The sequence below is a fragment of the Lithobates pipiens genome, unplaced genomic scaffold (assembly GCF_037356315.1).
Source record: "Lithobates pipiens isolate NorthernLeopardFrog02 unplaced genomic scaffold, aLitPip1_a1.2 Scaffold_3, whole genome shotgun sequence".
Classification (NCBI taxonomy): Eukaryota; Metazoa; Chordata; class Amphibia; order Anura; family Ranidae; genus Lithobates; species Lithobates pipiens.
In genome coordinates this window covers 269,821,289-269,834,619 of record NW_027507790.1, presented here as the reverse complement: position 1 = coordinate 269,834,619, position 13,331 = coordinate 269,821,289, and the positions used below count along the sequence as shown (strand labels likewise).

The 13,331-nt window shown below is 43.4% G+C and overlaps 1 protein-coding gene across 6 annotated transcripts in view; it reads right to left on the bottom strand.

Moving 5' to 3' along the window:
- Positions 1-13,331, bottom strand: part of UNC13B (unc-13 homolog B) — a 626,059-nt gene that overhangs the window by 385,076 nt on the left and 227,652 nt on the right. For all 6 annotated transcript variants that reach the window (XM_077463165.1, XM_077463167.1, XM_077463166.1 and 3 more), the window contains 2 exons: positions 11,283-11,579; positions 2,073-2,163 (listed from right to left, as the gene is read on the bottom strand). In XM_077463165.1, coding sequence (XP_077319291.1) covers positions 2,073-2,163; positions 11,283-11,579 — 388 coding nt within the window. The remainder of the gene's footprint in view (positions 1-2,072; positions 2,164-11,282; positions 11,580-13,331) is intronic.

Genomic DNA, 13,331 nt, shown 5'->3' with positions numbered 1-13,331 from the left:
CATACTTTATTGAATGCAATTTTGGTGTTTATAGGGACTTTTTTTTTTTGGACCTGCAATTTTTAGCGTTTATGTTGCTCTAAAGTCAGTAGTGCTGTATAGAGGTTTTTTTTACATAATACAATTTTAGTCAAGTATTTTTCAAACTTCAGAAAGCCCATAATCTGGGACACCATTCATATATTGGTAGAACAGGAATATGACAATCCTTCATAATATTTTTAGTTCCTAAAAAGTAAGAGCAATCTGAATATGTTTGACCACCTATTCATCAAGAGCATCTATGCTGAGGTAAGCAGTATTTCCTGTGGGCAAGAATTTGCCCAAGGGAAAGAAGAAGAGAAAAGAAAAAGAAAAAAAAAGAAAAAAAAGAGAAAAAAAGAAAAAAAAAAGGAAAAAAAAAAAGGAAAAAAAAAAAGAAAAGAAAAAATAATAATAAAAAAAATAGAAAATAAAAAATAAATAAAAATTGACCCCTTATTCATGTATTGATACTTTGAACCCTGATTCTTTTGGATGATATATTTATTTTATTCATGCTTTATTGCATGCAATTTTGGTGTTTAAAGTGACTTTTTTTTTTTGACGTGCAATTTTTAGCTTTTATGTCGATCTAAAGCCAATAGCGCTGTATAGAGATTTTTTACATAATACATTTTTAATCAAGTATTTTGCAAACCTACATTCAGAAAGCCCATAATCTGGGACACCATTCATATATTGGGTAGAACAGGAATATGACAATCCTTCATAATATTTTTAAGTTTTAGTTCCTAAAAAGTAATATCAATCTGAATATATGTTCGGCCCCCTGTTCATCAAGAGCATCTATGCCGAGGTATGGAAAGAAAAAAGAAATGGCCGCACATCCAGAACTTCCGATTGCCTTTTATTTTGTTTCACAAAGATAACACCAAAGACACCAAACTGTGGTCACGTAGACGACGCGTTTCACACATACATCTTGTGCTTAATCATTACAATGACTGAGATAACTGATAGATCTTAAATAGACCTCCCCAATAGCTACAGGTGCTCTGAGGGCGCTGATAATCAGTGATGAGAACACAGCTCGATCAATCACCAAACCTCAGTCCCAAAGAGCACGCAGCTAGAAACCTGAGTAAAAGCTCAAACTGAAGGTCCATGTTCTCATGTACACCAAAAGGTCCTGCAAGTACAGAAACATGGACCAACAGTCGCATGTAAACATTTCTAAACAATACTGTAAACCAATAAAAACATGTGAAAAAGGAGAAAAACAGGGAATATATATACATAATACGTGAAAAACAATCGACTTAACGAAAAATAATGATATACACATATATGACTATAAACCAATAGTCCCATGTAGACGTGTATGCATGTGCCCAACCCCCCCCCCCCCCCCCAAACCTATACTGTCCTCCCTCCCTTTCCTCGGACAATGCACACAACGGAACAGCGGAACTTGACCAGAAAATACACACCAGTCAGCCACCCACCCACAGCAAAGTGCCAGCTACCCACCCACAGCAAAGTGCCAGCCACCCACAGCCGGGTGCCAGCCAGCCACTCACAGCCGGGTGCCAGCCAGTCACCCACCCACAGCAAGGTACCAGCTACCCACCCACAGCAAAGTGCCAGCCACCCACAGCCGGGTGCCAGCCAGCCACCCACAGCCGGGTGCCAGCCAGCCACCCACAATAAACATTAACATGTTCAGTTTAGACCAGATTTGTGTAGAAAACTATGTTGATTTTTCAAAACTTTAAATGTACAGAATCTCAGCACCCGATATCGGAATGAAAGGCGGCCGGAAAAACGGTATCGGCCCTAAAAAAGCAATATCGGTCAACCCCTAATTTGGATGCAGTCAGACCTCACATGGATGTTCATATAGGGGTGTGAGTAGAACAGAGTAGGTACTCCCTGGTGCATACACACACAAGCTGCCACTGGTCACATGACCCAACAAGCCACAAACTCCCCGCACACCACATTCACACATGCCGACCGCAAACTTTCACACAGACTCCGGCACAACAAGACAAAAATATAACAAATCAATGACCCGATTCAACTCCTACCTCGTTAATTTGTACCCGCACTTTGTTAATAACCCGAAGCCAGCGAGCCTTGGCCGGAGAGAACGGAGGAGGTCCTGCATCTTCCTGATAGCTGTAGGGACAAAAGATAAAAATGTTATGCTGCTGATCGATGATAACAACAACAACAACAACAAAAAAAAGCCTAAAATAAAACATGCCCTCTCCATGATCACCAGTCACACCCTATAGGTCAGTGGGTATAATAAAAAGTTTTGGCTGCCATGTCATACGGAGTCTTTCAGACCTGCAGAGAGTGGAACCCCAGTTTAAAAAAAAATAAAAAAATCGCATCAATAGCCTGTTAAAAGATAAAATACCAAAACCAGATTTTGTTGTAATATTCAGCTTCAAGCTGCAGATTTCCCCCCCACAGTACTTTTTTCTGCCACTAGATGTCCTCAGTGTGTGCCCAGCATCATGTCCTCTGAGACCGAGTCATCCCGGACCCGCCCCCAGTCAGTGACCGGACAGCAAAAGACTGATGAGCTCATCTCTGTCACTCTCTCCTCCTATCAGCCTGCCTCCTTGTCAGTACATGAACTGTTTGGTGTCTTGTTTTGCTTCTTCCTCCCACACTCCAGCCCAGATGTGTACAGGGCCTGCAAGAGGCTGATACCAGGTCATATCCAGGTACATATACAGCTCAAATTAAGGAAAAAATAATAATTTAATGATGCTATATTCATGTCTTTCTTAAAAAAAAAAAAAAAGGAGCACTGAAGCTTCAAAACGCGTATCTACGCCCCCTAGTGCATCTCTCTGACATTGAAAATGTTTTGTTATGCGTTAAATATTTGCAAATAACATTTGTTTATCCCGACAAAAATCCAGAGAGATGATTAGCTTCCTGTTCTCTCCGAGGTGTGATCTCAAACGATGTTACCAAGTAGTGTTTTAGGACTACAGAACACCTCCCCTTAGGCTACATAAAAAAGGAGCAGGGGAGTTAATTTGTAGTCCTAACACTCTTCCTGGCCTAGGGTGATAAAGCTGTTCCTTCTTACACAGTAGGCTGAGAGAGTGTTGTCACTAGAGGACAGGAAGTGTGTTATTGGCAGGATCACCAGGGTGAAAAAAAAATTGAAAAACAAAAATAACCAAATGCAGTCACCACACCTAAAGCGGCAGTGGAATACCTTTTGTCTTCTGGGTTTTATTATACACAGGACTGCAAGGTCCTCCCACTCCTTTAATTCTGAACACAAGCTTGATACAGGGTCCAGCCACTGAGGACAATGGTAGCCCATAGTTCCATAATGGCCCAGGAGCCATGAGTACACTGCGATGTGTGTGGAAAATTTCTCAGTGATCAATCCTCACCCAAATCTGACGTATGTGCAGAATATAAAGTGCTACCCTGTGGCTGTGAGTGCTGCACTAGGCCGGGAAGGAGATAACCTATTCTAGTTGCTCTTTTAATGGAGAGGTCAGAAAAAGAGCAATTTGTTCTGTAATAATTCAAGAGAATAAAAAAATCCAGGTAATAAAGAAATGTATTCCAGGATACAGCTAAAATCATGTACCTTAATTTGTGCTGTCTGTAACCCATGGTGGCCAGAATTCACACAGCACCATATACAGGGTCACTGGGAGCATACTTCCTAAACCATAAGCCTTGGAACTTCCTCTCGTTCTGCTTCCTGTATAATGCCTTCAAAAAAAGTATGTAAACCCCTTGAAATTTTCCACATTTTCTTATGTTATAACCAAAAACGTTAATATGTATTTTATTGGGATTTTATGTGATGGACCAACACAAAGTGGCACATAATTGCGAAGTGGAAAGAAAATGATAAATTGTTTTCAACATTTTTTTTATAACTAAATATGTGAAAAGTGTGGTGGGTACATTTGTATGGCGCCCCCCGGAGTCAATACTTTGTAGAACCTCCTTTCACTGCAATTACAGCTGCAAGTCTTTTTGGGGATGTCTCTACCAGCTTTGCACATCTAGGGAGGGACATTTCTGCCCATTCTTCTCTGCAAAATATCTCAAGATCTGTAGATTGGATGGAGAGCGTCTGTGAACAGCAATTTTCAAGTCTTGCCACCGATTCTCAATTGGATTTAGGTCTGGACTTTGATCGGGCCATTCTAAGACATAAATATGCTTTGATCTAAACCATTCCATTGTAGCTCTGGCTGTATGTTTCGGGTCGTTGTCCTGTTGGAAGGTGAACCTCCACCCCAGTCTCAAGTCTTTTGCAAACTCTAACAGGTTTTCTTCTAAGATGTCCCTGTATTTGGCTCCATCCATCTTCCCATCAACTCTGAGCATCTTCCCTGTCCATGCTGAAGAAAAACATCCCCACAACATGATGCTGCCACCACCATGTTTCACGGTGGGGATGGTATGTTCAGGGTGATGTGCCGTGTTAGTTTTCCGCCACACATAGATTTTTGCTTTTAGGCCAAAAAGTTAAATTTTTCTCTCATCTGACCAGAGCACCTTCTTCCACATGTTTGCTGTGTCCCCCACATGGCTTCTCGCAAACTGCAGACGGGACTTCTTATGGCTTTCTTTAACAATGGCTTTCTTCTTGTCACTCTTCCATAAAGTGCACGACTAATAGTTGTCCTGTGGACAGATTCTCCCACCTGAGCTGTGGATCTCTGTAGCTCCTCCAGAGTTACCATGGGCCTCTTGGCTGCTTCTCTGATGAATGTTTTCCTTGCCCGGCCGGTCAGTTTAGGATGACGGTCATGTCTTGGTAGGTTTGCAGTTGGGCCATACTCTTTCCATTTTCAGATGATGGATTGAACAGAGCTCCATGAGATGTTCAAAGCTTGGGATATTTTTTTTTTTATAACCTAACCCTGCTTTATACTTCTCCACAACTTTATCCCTGACCTGTCTGGTGTGTTCCTTGACTTTCATGATGCGGTTTGTTCACCAAGGTTCTCCAACAAATCTCTGAGGCCTTCACAGAACAGCTTTATTTATACTGAAATTAAATTACACACAGGTGGATTCTATTTACCAATTAGGTGACTTATGAAGGCAATTGGTTCCACTAGATTTTAGTTAGGGGCAACCATTTATCAGTTTCCTTCCACTTCCCAATTATGTGCCACTTTGTGTTGGTCTATCACAGCCTTTCTCAACCTTTTCAACGCGGGGAACCCGTGAAATAACTTTCCGGTCTCAGGGAACCCCTGCTAATAATGACTATATCTACAACTCATGATACATTACTGTGATGGTCAGTGGGAAGAATTCTCCTTACATTGGTGGTAATTGGGAAGAATTACCCCCTTAACCTCCCTGGCGGTACGATTATTTCAGATTTTAGGTGCTGAATGCGGTACAATTATTTTGCCTGAAAATTTGGCGTTTTATATTGTAGTCCTGTAATTCTTAGGAATAACTCACTTAAATCTGTCCAAACCAGAGTCTAGCAGACATCCCGGGTATGATAAAGTTTGAAAAATTAAATCATAAATGATAATACAATAAATAACTATAAATAATTATACAAAATAATAATATAACAATAATAAAAATTATTCAATAATGTAATCAAATCAAAAACACAGAAATTTGCTCAGTTGCAGAATTGTCACTGTCATTACTTTTCAGTATTTGATGACGGATCTCCCCACAAATCGATATCGCTCAATTCTGCGAGTGATTCCAATCTATTATCGCTGTTTTCTAGCTGGTCTAAAACCATTTTTGATGTAAAGGGACAGTTTTGGTTGCTATGGACAATCTCCAGTTTCCAGGCATAAAGAACAGTTTTTATAATATAAAACTGCATGCAGGACACTGGACAGACCACTAGGGACAAAGGGGATGTGAAATAATTACATACAGTAATGTAATCTGTAAGATTACATTATACTGTATGTAATGTGTGTGTCTTACTTTTTGAATTTGGCGCCGTTCTCCGTCCCCGTGCATCGCAATGCTCGCAGGGAATGGAGATCGGCTCCGTGATAGGTCCAGCGGAGGATGAGCCGCTCGTACAGCGGGGGGAACATCGCTGGATCCAGGGGAGAAGGTAAGTAAACTCTCCATGCATTCAGCAATGCGGTCCCGAGTCTGGCTTGGGGTTACCGCTTTTGGTATAAAATCTCCACCCCGAGCCAGACTCGGGAAGACCACCAGTGGGGGTTAAGCCCCATACACACTATCAGTTCTTCTGCTGAGTTTTTCCTTCAGATTTACCAAAACCATATAATATGAGGTCAAACCTTAGGAGTTTCAATGTGTATGCAGTCAGGCAGGCCCTTGCACTACATGGTTTTGGTAAACCTGAAGGAAAAACTCAGCAGAAAAACTGATAGTGTGTACGGGGCTTTACAGATAGCTAAAAAGATCAATGGTATCAGTGGGAACTTATCTGAGAGACAGAAACTGCTCATTGCTCAAGGAACCCCTACAACCTCTGGAGGAACCCTAGGGTTCCATGGAACCCCGGGTTGAGAAACCCTGGTCTATCACATAAAATCCCAATAAAACACAATTACGTTCTTGGTTGCAACATGATGTAGAAAATGTCAAGGGGTATGAATATTTTTTCAAGGCTCTGTATTTGGGGGATAGTGTCCACTCTTTTCTTTAATGCGCAGTCCATCCACCCAATTAAATACAGATCGCTTTTCTAACTACAAACTCTTCTAGAAAAGCCAATGACAACCTACACATCAAATCTTTCTATTGACTTAATATTTGGTCTCTGTGCTCTATTTCCCCAGCTCCTGCAAATATCTGTATACAAAGGGAAGGTGCGTACTGCCAACTAACACCGGGATCTCCTCTCTAGACATCGCTCTCTGGTCGCTCTCACTTATAAACTAGATAAAGAGAAATAAAATGAAAAGCAGAACACCGCAGAGCAGATAAAGCTCCGAGGAGCATCTCTGCACCAAATCCCGACACAGTGCCACAGGCCGGCGGGTAGGAGGGCCGCTCGGGAGAAGTGTGTGTGTGTGTGTGCGAAAACACTGGAACAAATTCTTTTTAATAACTTCACAGTGAACGGCGTGTGTCTACGGCTCGGAGAAGGAGCGCGAAGAATAATGTGGAATAAAGCCTCCTCCCTCTTGGCATCCATTAGAAGCACTATAAGCGTGGTGTACAGAACAATCTTGAAGCAAAACAAGGCTTTCATCTTTTCCAAATACACCCGAAATTTTGGTGAGAGGAGGGGGCTGTGTGTGTTTCCTGGGGAATGTGAAGACTTGATGGGAATACCAAATGGTTGAAATATGTGTCTACATTCAAAACTATGATTTTTTTGCTTAAAGGTACACTGCAGGTAAAAACTAAGAAATACCACCCCCCCCCCCCCCCCACACACTCTTGGTTAACCTCCTTCCTGACCCCACCCCAACAATTTTAATAAAGCTCTATAACATTTTGGTAGGCGTTCACGATTTGGTCACTTGATGCGTGGGGTCCTCCTCTTCTGTCCTTGGCGGGGACTCTGAGTGTCATTCAACCCAGAAGAGGACAAGTGCCAGATGTCCACAGTGGCCAACACCAAAGAACACGGGCCTGGGTTGAAAGGCTTTGGGCTTAGGTCAACTGGCAAATACATCATATGTTTGGCATCAGTTTGAGATGCTTCTGGATCCACTGACTGGAACATTTGACCTGCAGTTTACATCTTTCTGACTTGCAGTTGGCCTGCTTCAAGCTGCTATTCTTTCCTATACACTTAATTCTGCCTATAGACTTGTATGAAGTAGTTATGGTGGGGAAACATATTGCAGCAAATGCTATTTCTTTATTTATTTTTTTGTTAAAAGCTGGATTTGGGCTTTAACAAGATTCATGCAATTTGTAATGTTGTGAACACTAGGAGGATAATTAGGAGGACCCTTCAGACCCTGAAATTCTACAGACTTTGTGCCACAGCCTCCTGTCTGCAGTTTAAGTTTGACCTCCTTCAAACAGCTGTAAAAAAATAATCACCCCCTCTGTCCTGTAAGGTGATCCAACTACCTACCCCTCTATCATGTAAGGTGATCCAAGTACCTCCCCCTCCATCATGTAAGGTGGTCCAACTACCCCCCCCCCCCATCATGTAAGGTGATCCAAGTACCTACCCCTCCATCCTGTAAGGTGATCCATGTACCTCTCCCTCCATCATGTAAGGTGATCCAACTACCTCCCCCTCCATCATGTAAGGTGATCCAAGTACCTACCCCTCCATCCTGTAAGGTGATCCATGTACCGCCCCCTCCATCCTGTAAGGTGATCCATGTACCTCTCCCTCCATCATGTAAGGTGATCCAACTACCTCCCCCTCCATCATGTAAGGTGATCCAAGTACCTCTCCCTCCATCATGTAAGGTGATCCAACTACCTCCCCCTCCATCATGTAAGGTGATCCAAGTACCTACCCCTCCATCCTGTAAGGTGATCCATGTACCGCACCCTCCATCCTGTAAGGTGATCCATGTACCGCACCCTCCATCCTGTAAGGTGATCCATGTACCTCTCCCTCCATCATGTAAGGTGATCCATGTACCGCACCCTCCATCCTGTAAGGTGATCCATGTACCTCTCCCTCCATCATGTAAGGTGATCCATGTACCGGCCCCTCCATGCTGTATGGTTGTCCCACCAACAAGCCAGGTTTGTAAGATAACAGAAATATATCATGGTGATATCATTTGCTGCTCAGTGATTGCAGTATTCTAGTCTATATCTCCCCAAGGTAATACTTAAAATCTGGCCAGTTAGTGGGTCCTGAGGACAGGAGTTGAGAACCACTGCTGTAAGGTGATCCAAGTACCTCCCCCTCCATCCTGTATGGTGATCCATGTACCTCCCCCTCCATCCTGTATGGTGATCCAATTACCTCCCCCACCATCCTGTAAGGTGATCCAAGTACCTCCCCCTCCATCCTGTATGGTGATCCAATTACCTCCCCCACCATCCTGTAAGGTGATCCAAGTACCTCCCCCTCCATCCTGTATGGTGATCCAAGTACCTCCCCCTCCATCCTGTATGGTGATCCAAGTACCCCCCCCCCTCAATCCTGTATGGTGATCCAAGTACCCCCCCCCCCTCAATCCTGTAAGGTGATCCAAGTACCTAACCCCTCCATCCTGTAAGGTGATCCAAGTACCTCTCCCTCCATCCTGTAAGGTGATCCATGTACCGGCCCCTCCATGCTGTATGGTGATCCATGTACCTCTCAATCCATCCTGTATGGTGATCCTTGTACCTCACCCTCCATCCTGTATGGTGATCCAAGTACCTCCCCCTCCATCCTGTATGGTGATCCAAGTACCTCCCCCTCCATCCTGTATGGTGATCCAAGTACCCCCCCCCCCTCAATCCTGTATGGTGATCCAAGTACCCCCCCCCCTCAATCCTGTAAGGTGATCCAAGTACCTAACCCCTCCATCCTGTAAGGTGATCCATGTACCGGCCCCTCCATGCTGTATGGTGATCCATGTACCTCTCAATCCATCCTGTATGGTGATCCTTGTACCTCACCCTCCGTCCTGTATGGTGATCCATGTACCTCTTCCTCCATCCTGTATGGTGATCCATGTACCTCCCCCTCCATCCTTTAAGGTGATCCAATCGATTGCTATTTTCATAATCGATTAATCGGCCAGTAACAAAATGGGGTTAAAATTAATGAGTCTGATGATATTTACCAGATTGACCCTTTAATAGTATATACACTATATTCTTCCTATATACACTATATCGCCCCTCTAATGGTATATACAGTATATCTCCCCTTTAATGGTATATACAGTATATCTCCCCTCTAATGGTATATAAAGCATATCCCCTCTAATAGTATATGCAGTATCTCTCCTCTAAAAGTATATACAGTATATAGCCTATAATAGTATATACAATATATATCCTCTAATAGTATATACAGTATATCTTCAATAGTATATACGGTATATCTCCTCTAACAGTATATATCCCCTCTAATATATACAGTATATCTCTTCTGTCATTTTCAGAGTGGATTAGATATTTCGCTCCCTAACCATATAGTTGGTTATTTATATTTACCACTGCATAGAGATATTTAAGAATAAATTGCCTTTTTTTTAAACTTTACATATTAACTAAATTATACACCACACTTTTTTTAAGGCTGTTAACCGATTAATCGGTTAATTGAAACAATAAAAGGTCAACTAATCGATTATGAAAATAATCGTTAGTTGCAGTCCTAGATCCAAGTACCGCTCTCTCCATCCCGTAACGCAATCCAAGTACCTCCCCCCCCATTCTGTAAGGTGATCCAAGTACCTCCCCCTCCATCCTGTATGGTGATCCAAGTACCGCCCCCTCCATCCTGTATGGTGATCCATGTACCTCCCCCACCATCCTGTAAGGTGATCCATGTACCTCCCCCTCCACCCTGTATGGTGATCCATGTACCTCCCCTACCACCCTGTATGGTGATCCATGTACCTCCCCCTCCATCCTGTATGGTGATCCAAGTACCGCCCCCTCCATCCTGTATGGTGATCCATGTACCTCCCCCACCACCCTGTATGGTGATCCATGTACCTCCCCCTCCACCCTGTATGGTGATCCATGTACCTCCCCTACCACCCTGTATGGTGATCCATGTACCTCCCCTACCACCCTGTATGGTGATCCATGTACCTCCCCCTCCATCCTGTATGGTGATCCAAGTAACTCCCCTTCCATCCTGTATGGTGATCCATGTACCTCAACCTCCATCCTGTATGGCAATCCATTTACCTCCCCCTCCATCCTGTATGGTGATCCATGTACCTCCCTCTCCATCCGGTATGGTGAACCATGTACCCTCAATCCTGTATGGTGATCCAAGTACCGCCCCCTCCATCCTGTATGGTGATCCATGTACCTCCCCCTCCATCCTGGATAGTGATCCATGTACCTCCTCCTCCATCCTGGATGGTGATCCATGTACCTCAGCCTCCATCCTGGATGTTGATCCATGTACTTCCCCCTACATTCTGTAAGGTGATCCGAGTACTTTCCACCCTGCCCTGTAAGCTGACACAAGTACCTTGCCCTCCCATGCATAAGCTTATGAAAAATGCACACCCACTGCATGGGTATATTCCAGATGGTAGCCATTTATGTAGCATTCTAGTACACTAGGCAAAACTGAAAATGATTTCATGACTTTTGAAAACCTTAAAAGTATTTTATATCTTTGCCCAAAATTCAGTTTAAATTGTCAGTTTGCAACATACCTTGGCCGTCTCTCCACAAAGATATCTTTGGGTTGCTCTAGCTCTTGGGGTGGTTTGGTGGCAACTATTTCTGGCTGTGTTTCAGTTCCCTGAGGCTGCGTCCTGTCGGCATCGCGGTCGTTGAACCATTCCTGGTCAGTCTTCCTCTGCTTGGGCCGGAAAGCGAAAGTGGGATCTTGGCGCTCTTCCTCTAAGTCCAGAGAGTGAAGGCTTTCATGGTAATGGTCAGATTCACTCAGCTGGGAGCTCCCCTGGCTAACATTACCGGAGGAGCCATATCGGCTACTCCCGGCAGGACTGGAGGTAGAAGAGGGAAAAATAATTCACAGTTATTTATGATACAAGATAAAGGAAAACAGACAGAAATTATGAAAGGTAAGAGCAGAACACTGAAAATGTTTAACAGGCCAGGTTAAAGTCAACTTGTATTTCTTCCTTTTAATGCAAATTTAAATTCCTTAAATTAAACTTTAAAACTTCTAACCTCCCAACCTAGTTGTCAGGAATCATTTATCTGCTTTATCACAATGCATTTGTATGTTAAGGGCTGCACTAGTAGAACGCCAGTGTTGTTTCAATACATGTTCAAAAGTTAGATGCCAAATGTGTAATAAACTGCCATTATGTGCCAGGAAACGCTATCCCCCAATAACCCCCAAAAAAACAGAACCAGAGACAGGCAAAGTAACCATTTAAATTGTTACCAAGCATTATGGTTCCCTACTAGTAGAACGTTAGCAATTCGTGTGAACAGAAGTCCTTAAGATTTTCACCGACTGCAGCTTTTCAGAAAGGGAACTCAGGAAAAAAAATAATATGTTCCAGGTCAGCTATTTAGCAGATTACTACCGCTAAGAATGGCACCTTTAAAGCCGGTTTTCCACACCACTTTTATAGAATGCTCAGTATCCCATTTCAGTAAAGCTTGGGTACTATTTGACAATTCTCCTATGGGCTGTCATAGGGAACATCACACCCCATGTTGTCTCCATAAATCCTCAAATATGGCACTACCGTAAGCTTCTACAATGCACTTATTAAAATGACATTAAAGTCCCTTCTATTGTTCCCAGCCTCATCCAAATCTCAATTTTTTGGTTTGTTTTTGCTGCTGTGATTTGGCTTCCTATTAGAGGGTGGCTACGTTCATTCGCCACAATCCACTAGCTCTTGCTCACTCCAGAGATAGGCTATGGCAGACCTGGGCAAATTGCGGCCCCAGGGCCACATCTGTCCCTAGCCATCGACACCTCCACTGTCAGCAGAGATTTTATTTTTCTTTATGTGTGGAGAGCTGCAAGAACTGGAAGGAGAAAGCTTGGGGAAATAGTGGGTAGAGCGGGGAGACATCCCAATGCTCTCCCGACACCCTATGCGGCCATGTTCTTCCTGTGTTAGCGTCTGCATGCTGCAAACACCAGGAGCCATGCCTCAGTTCTTCACTCCAGGTCAAGACCTGCAGAAATCCCCTTTGTACCAATCTCAAGCTCTCTCCTAGTCAGAACGCTTTTCAGAGAGCAGTTGACAGGCAGTGAGGCGGTGTTATAGAGCCTCTGATTAACCCCGATAATGCCACACTATCGTGCTGCAATCACGCGTATTGCACGCTGTTGTGGCACAGCCCCGTTTTACTCAATAGGCAAGGCTTGTGGTGCCACCTGCCAAATACTGCAATCCAAGAAGAAAAGAATGCCGCAGCTGTTGCATGTAAACAGCAGAACAGTAAAGAAATTTTGGGTGGTGTTAAAACGGCAGCTTTGCCACCTTTTTATTTTTTATTCCCTGTGTGACCGCTCCTCTGATAGAGACCCATTCCTAGTGCTAGTCAAAAATGAATATTTGCCCTCCACAACAGTCCCAGGTTCTAATGTGGCCCTTAGGAAAATGAATTGCTCACCCCTGGACTGTGGATTTTGTAGTGTGCATATAGTAGTGCACGAGTACAATGTTAGCTGCTCGTTCCAAACAAACAGAAGTGAAAAAGAAGAAAATAAGCTGCAAACATTGCTATTTGTGAGACAGAAGAATGAGCCATGTTTTGTCTTGGAA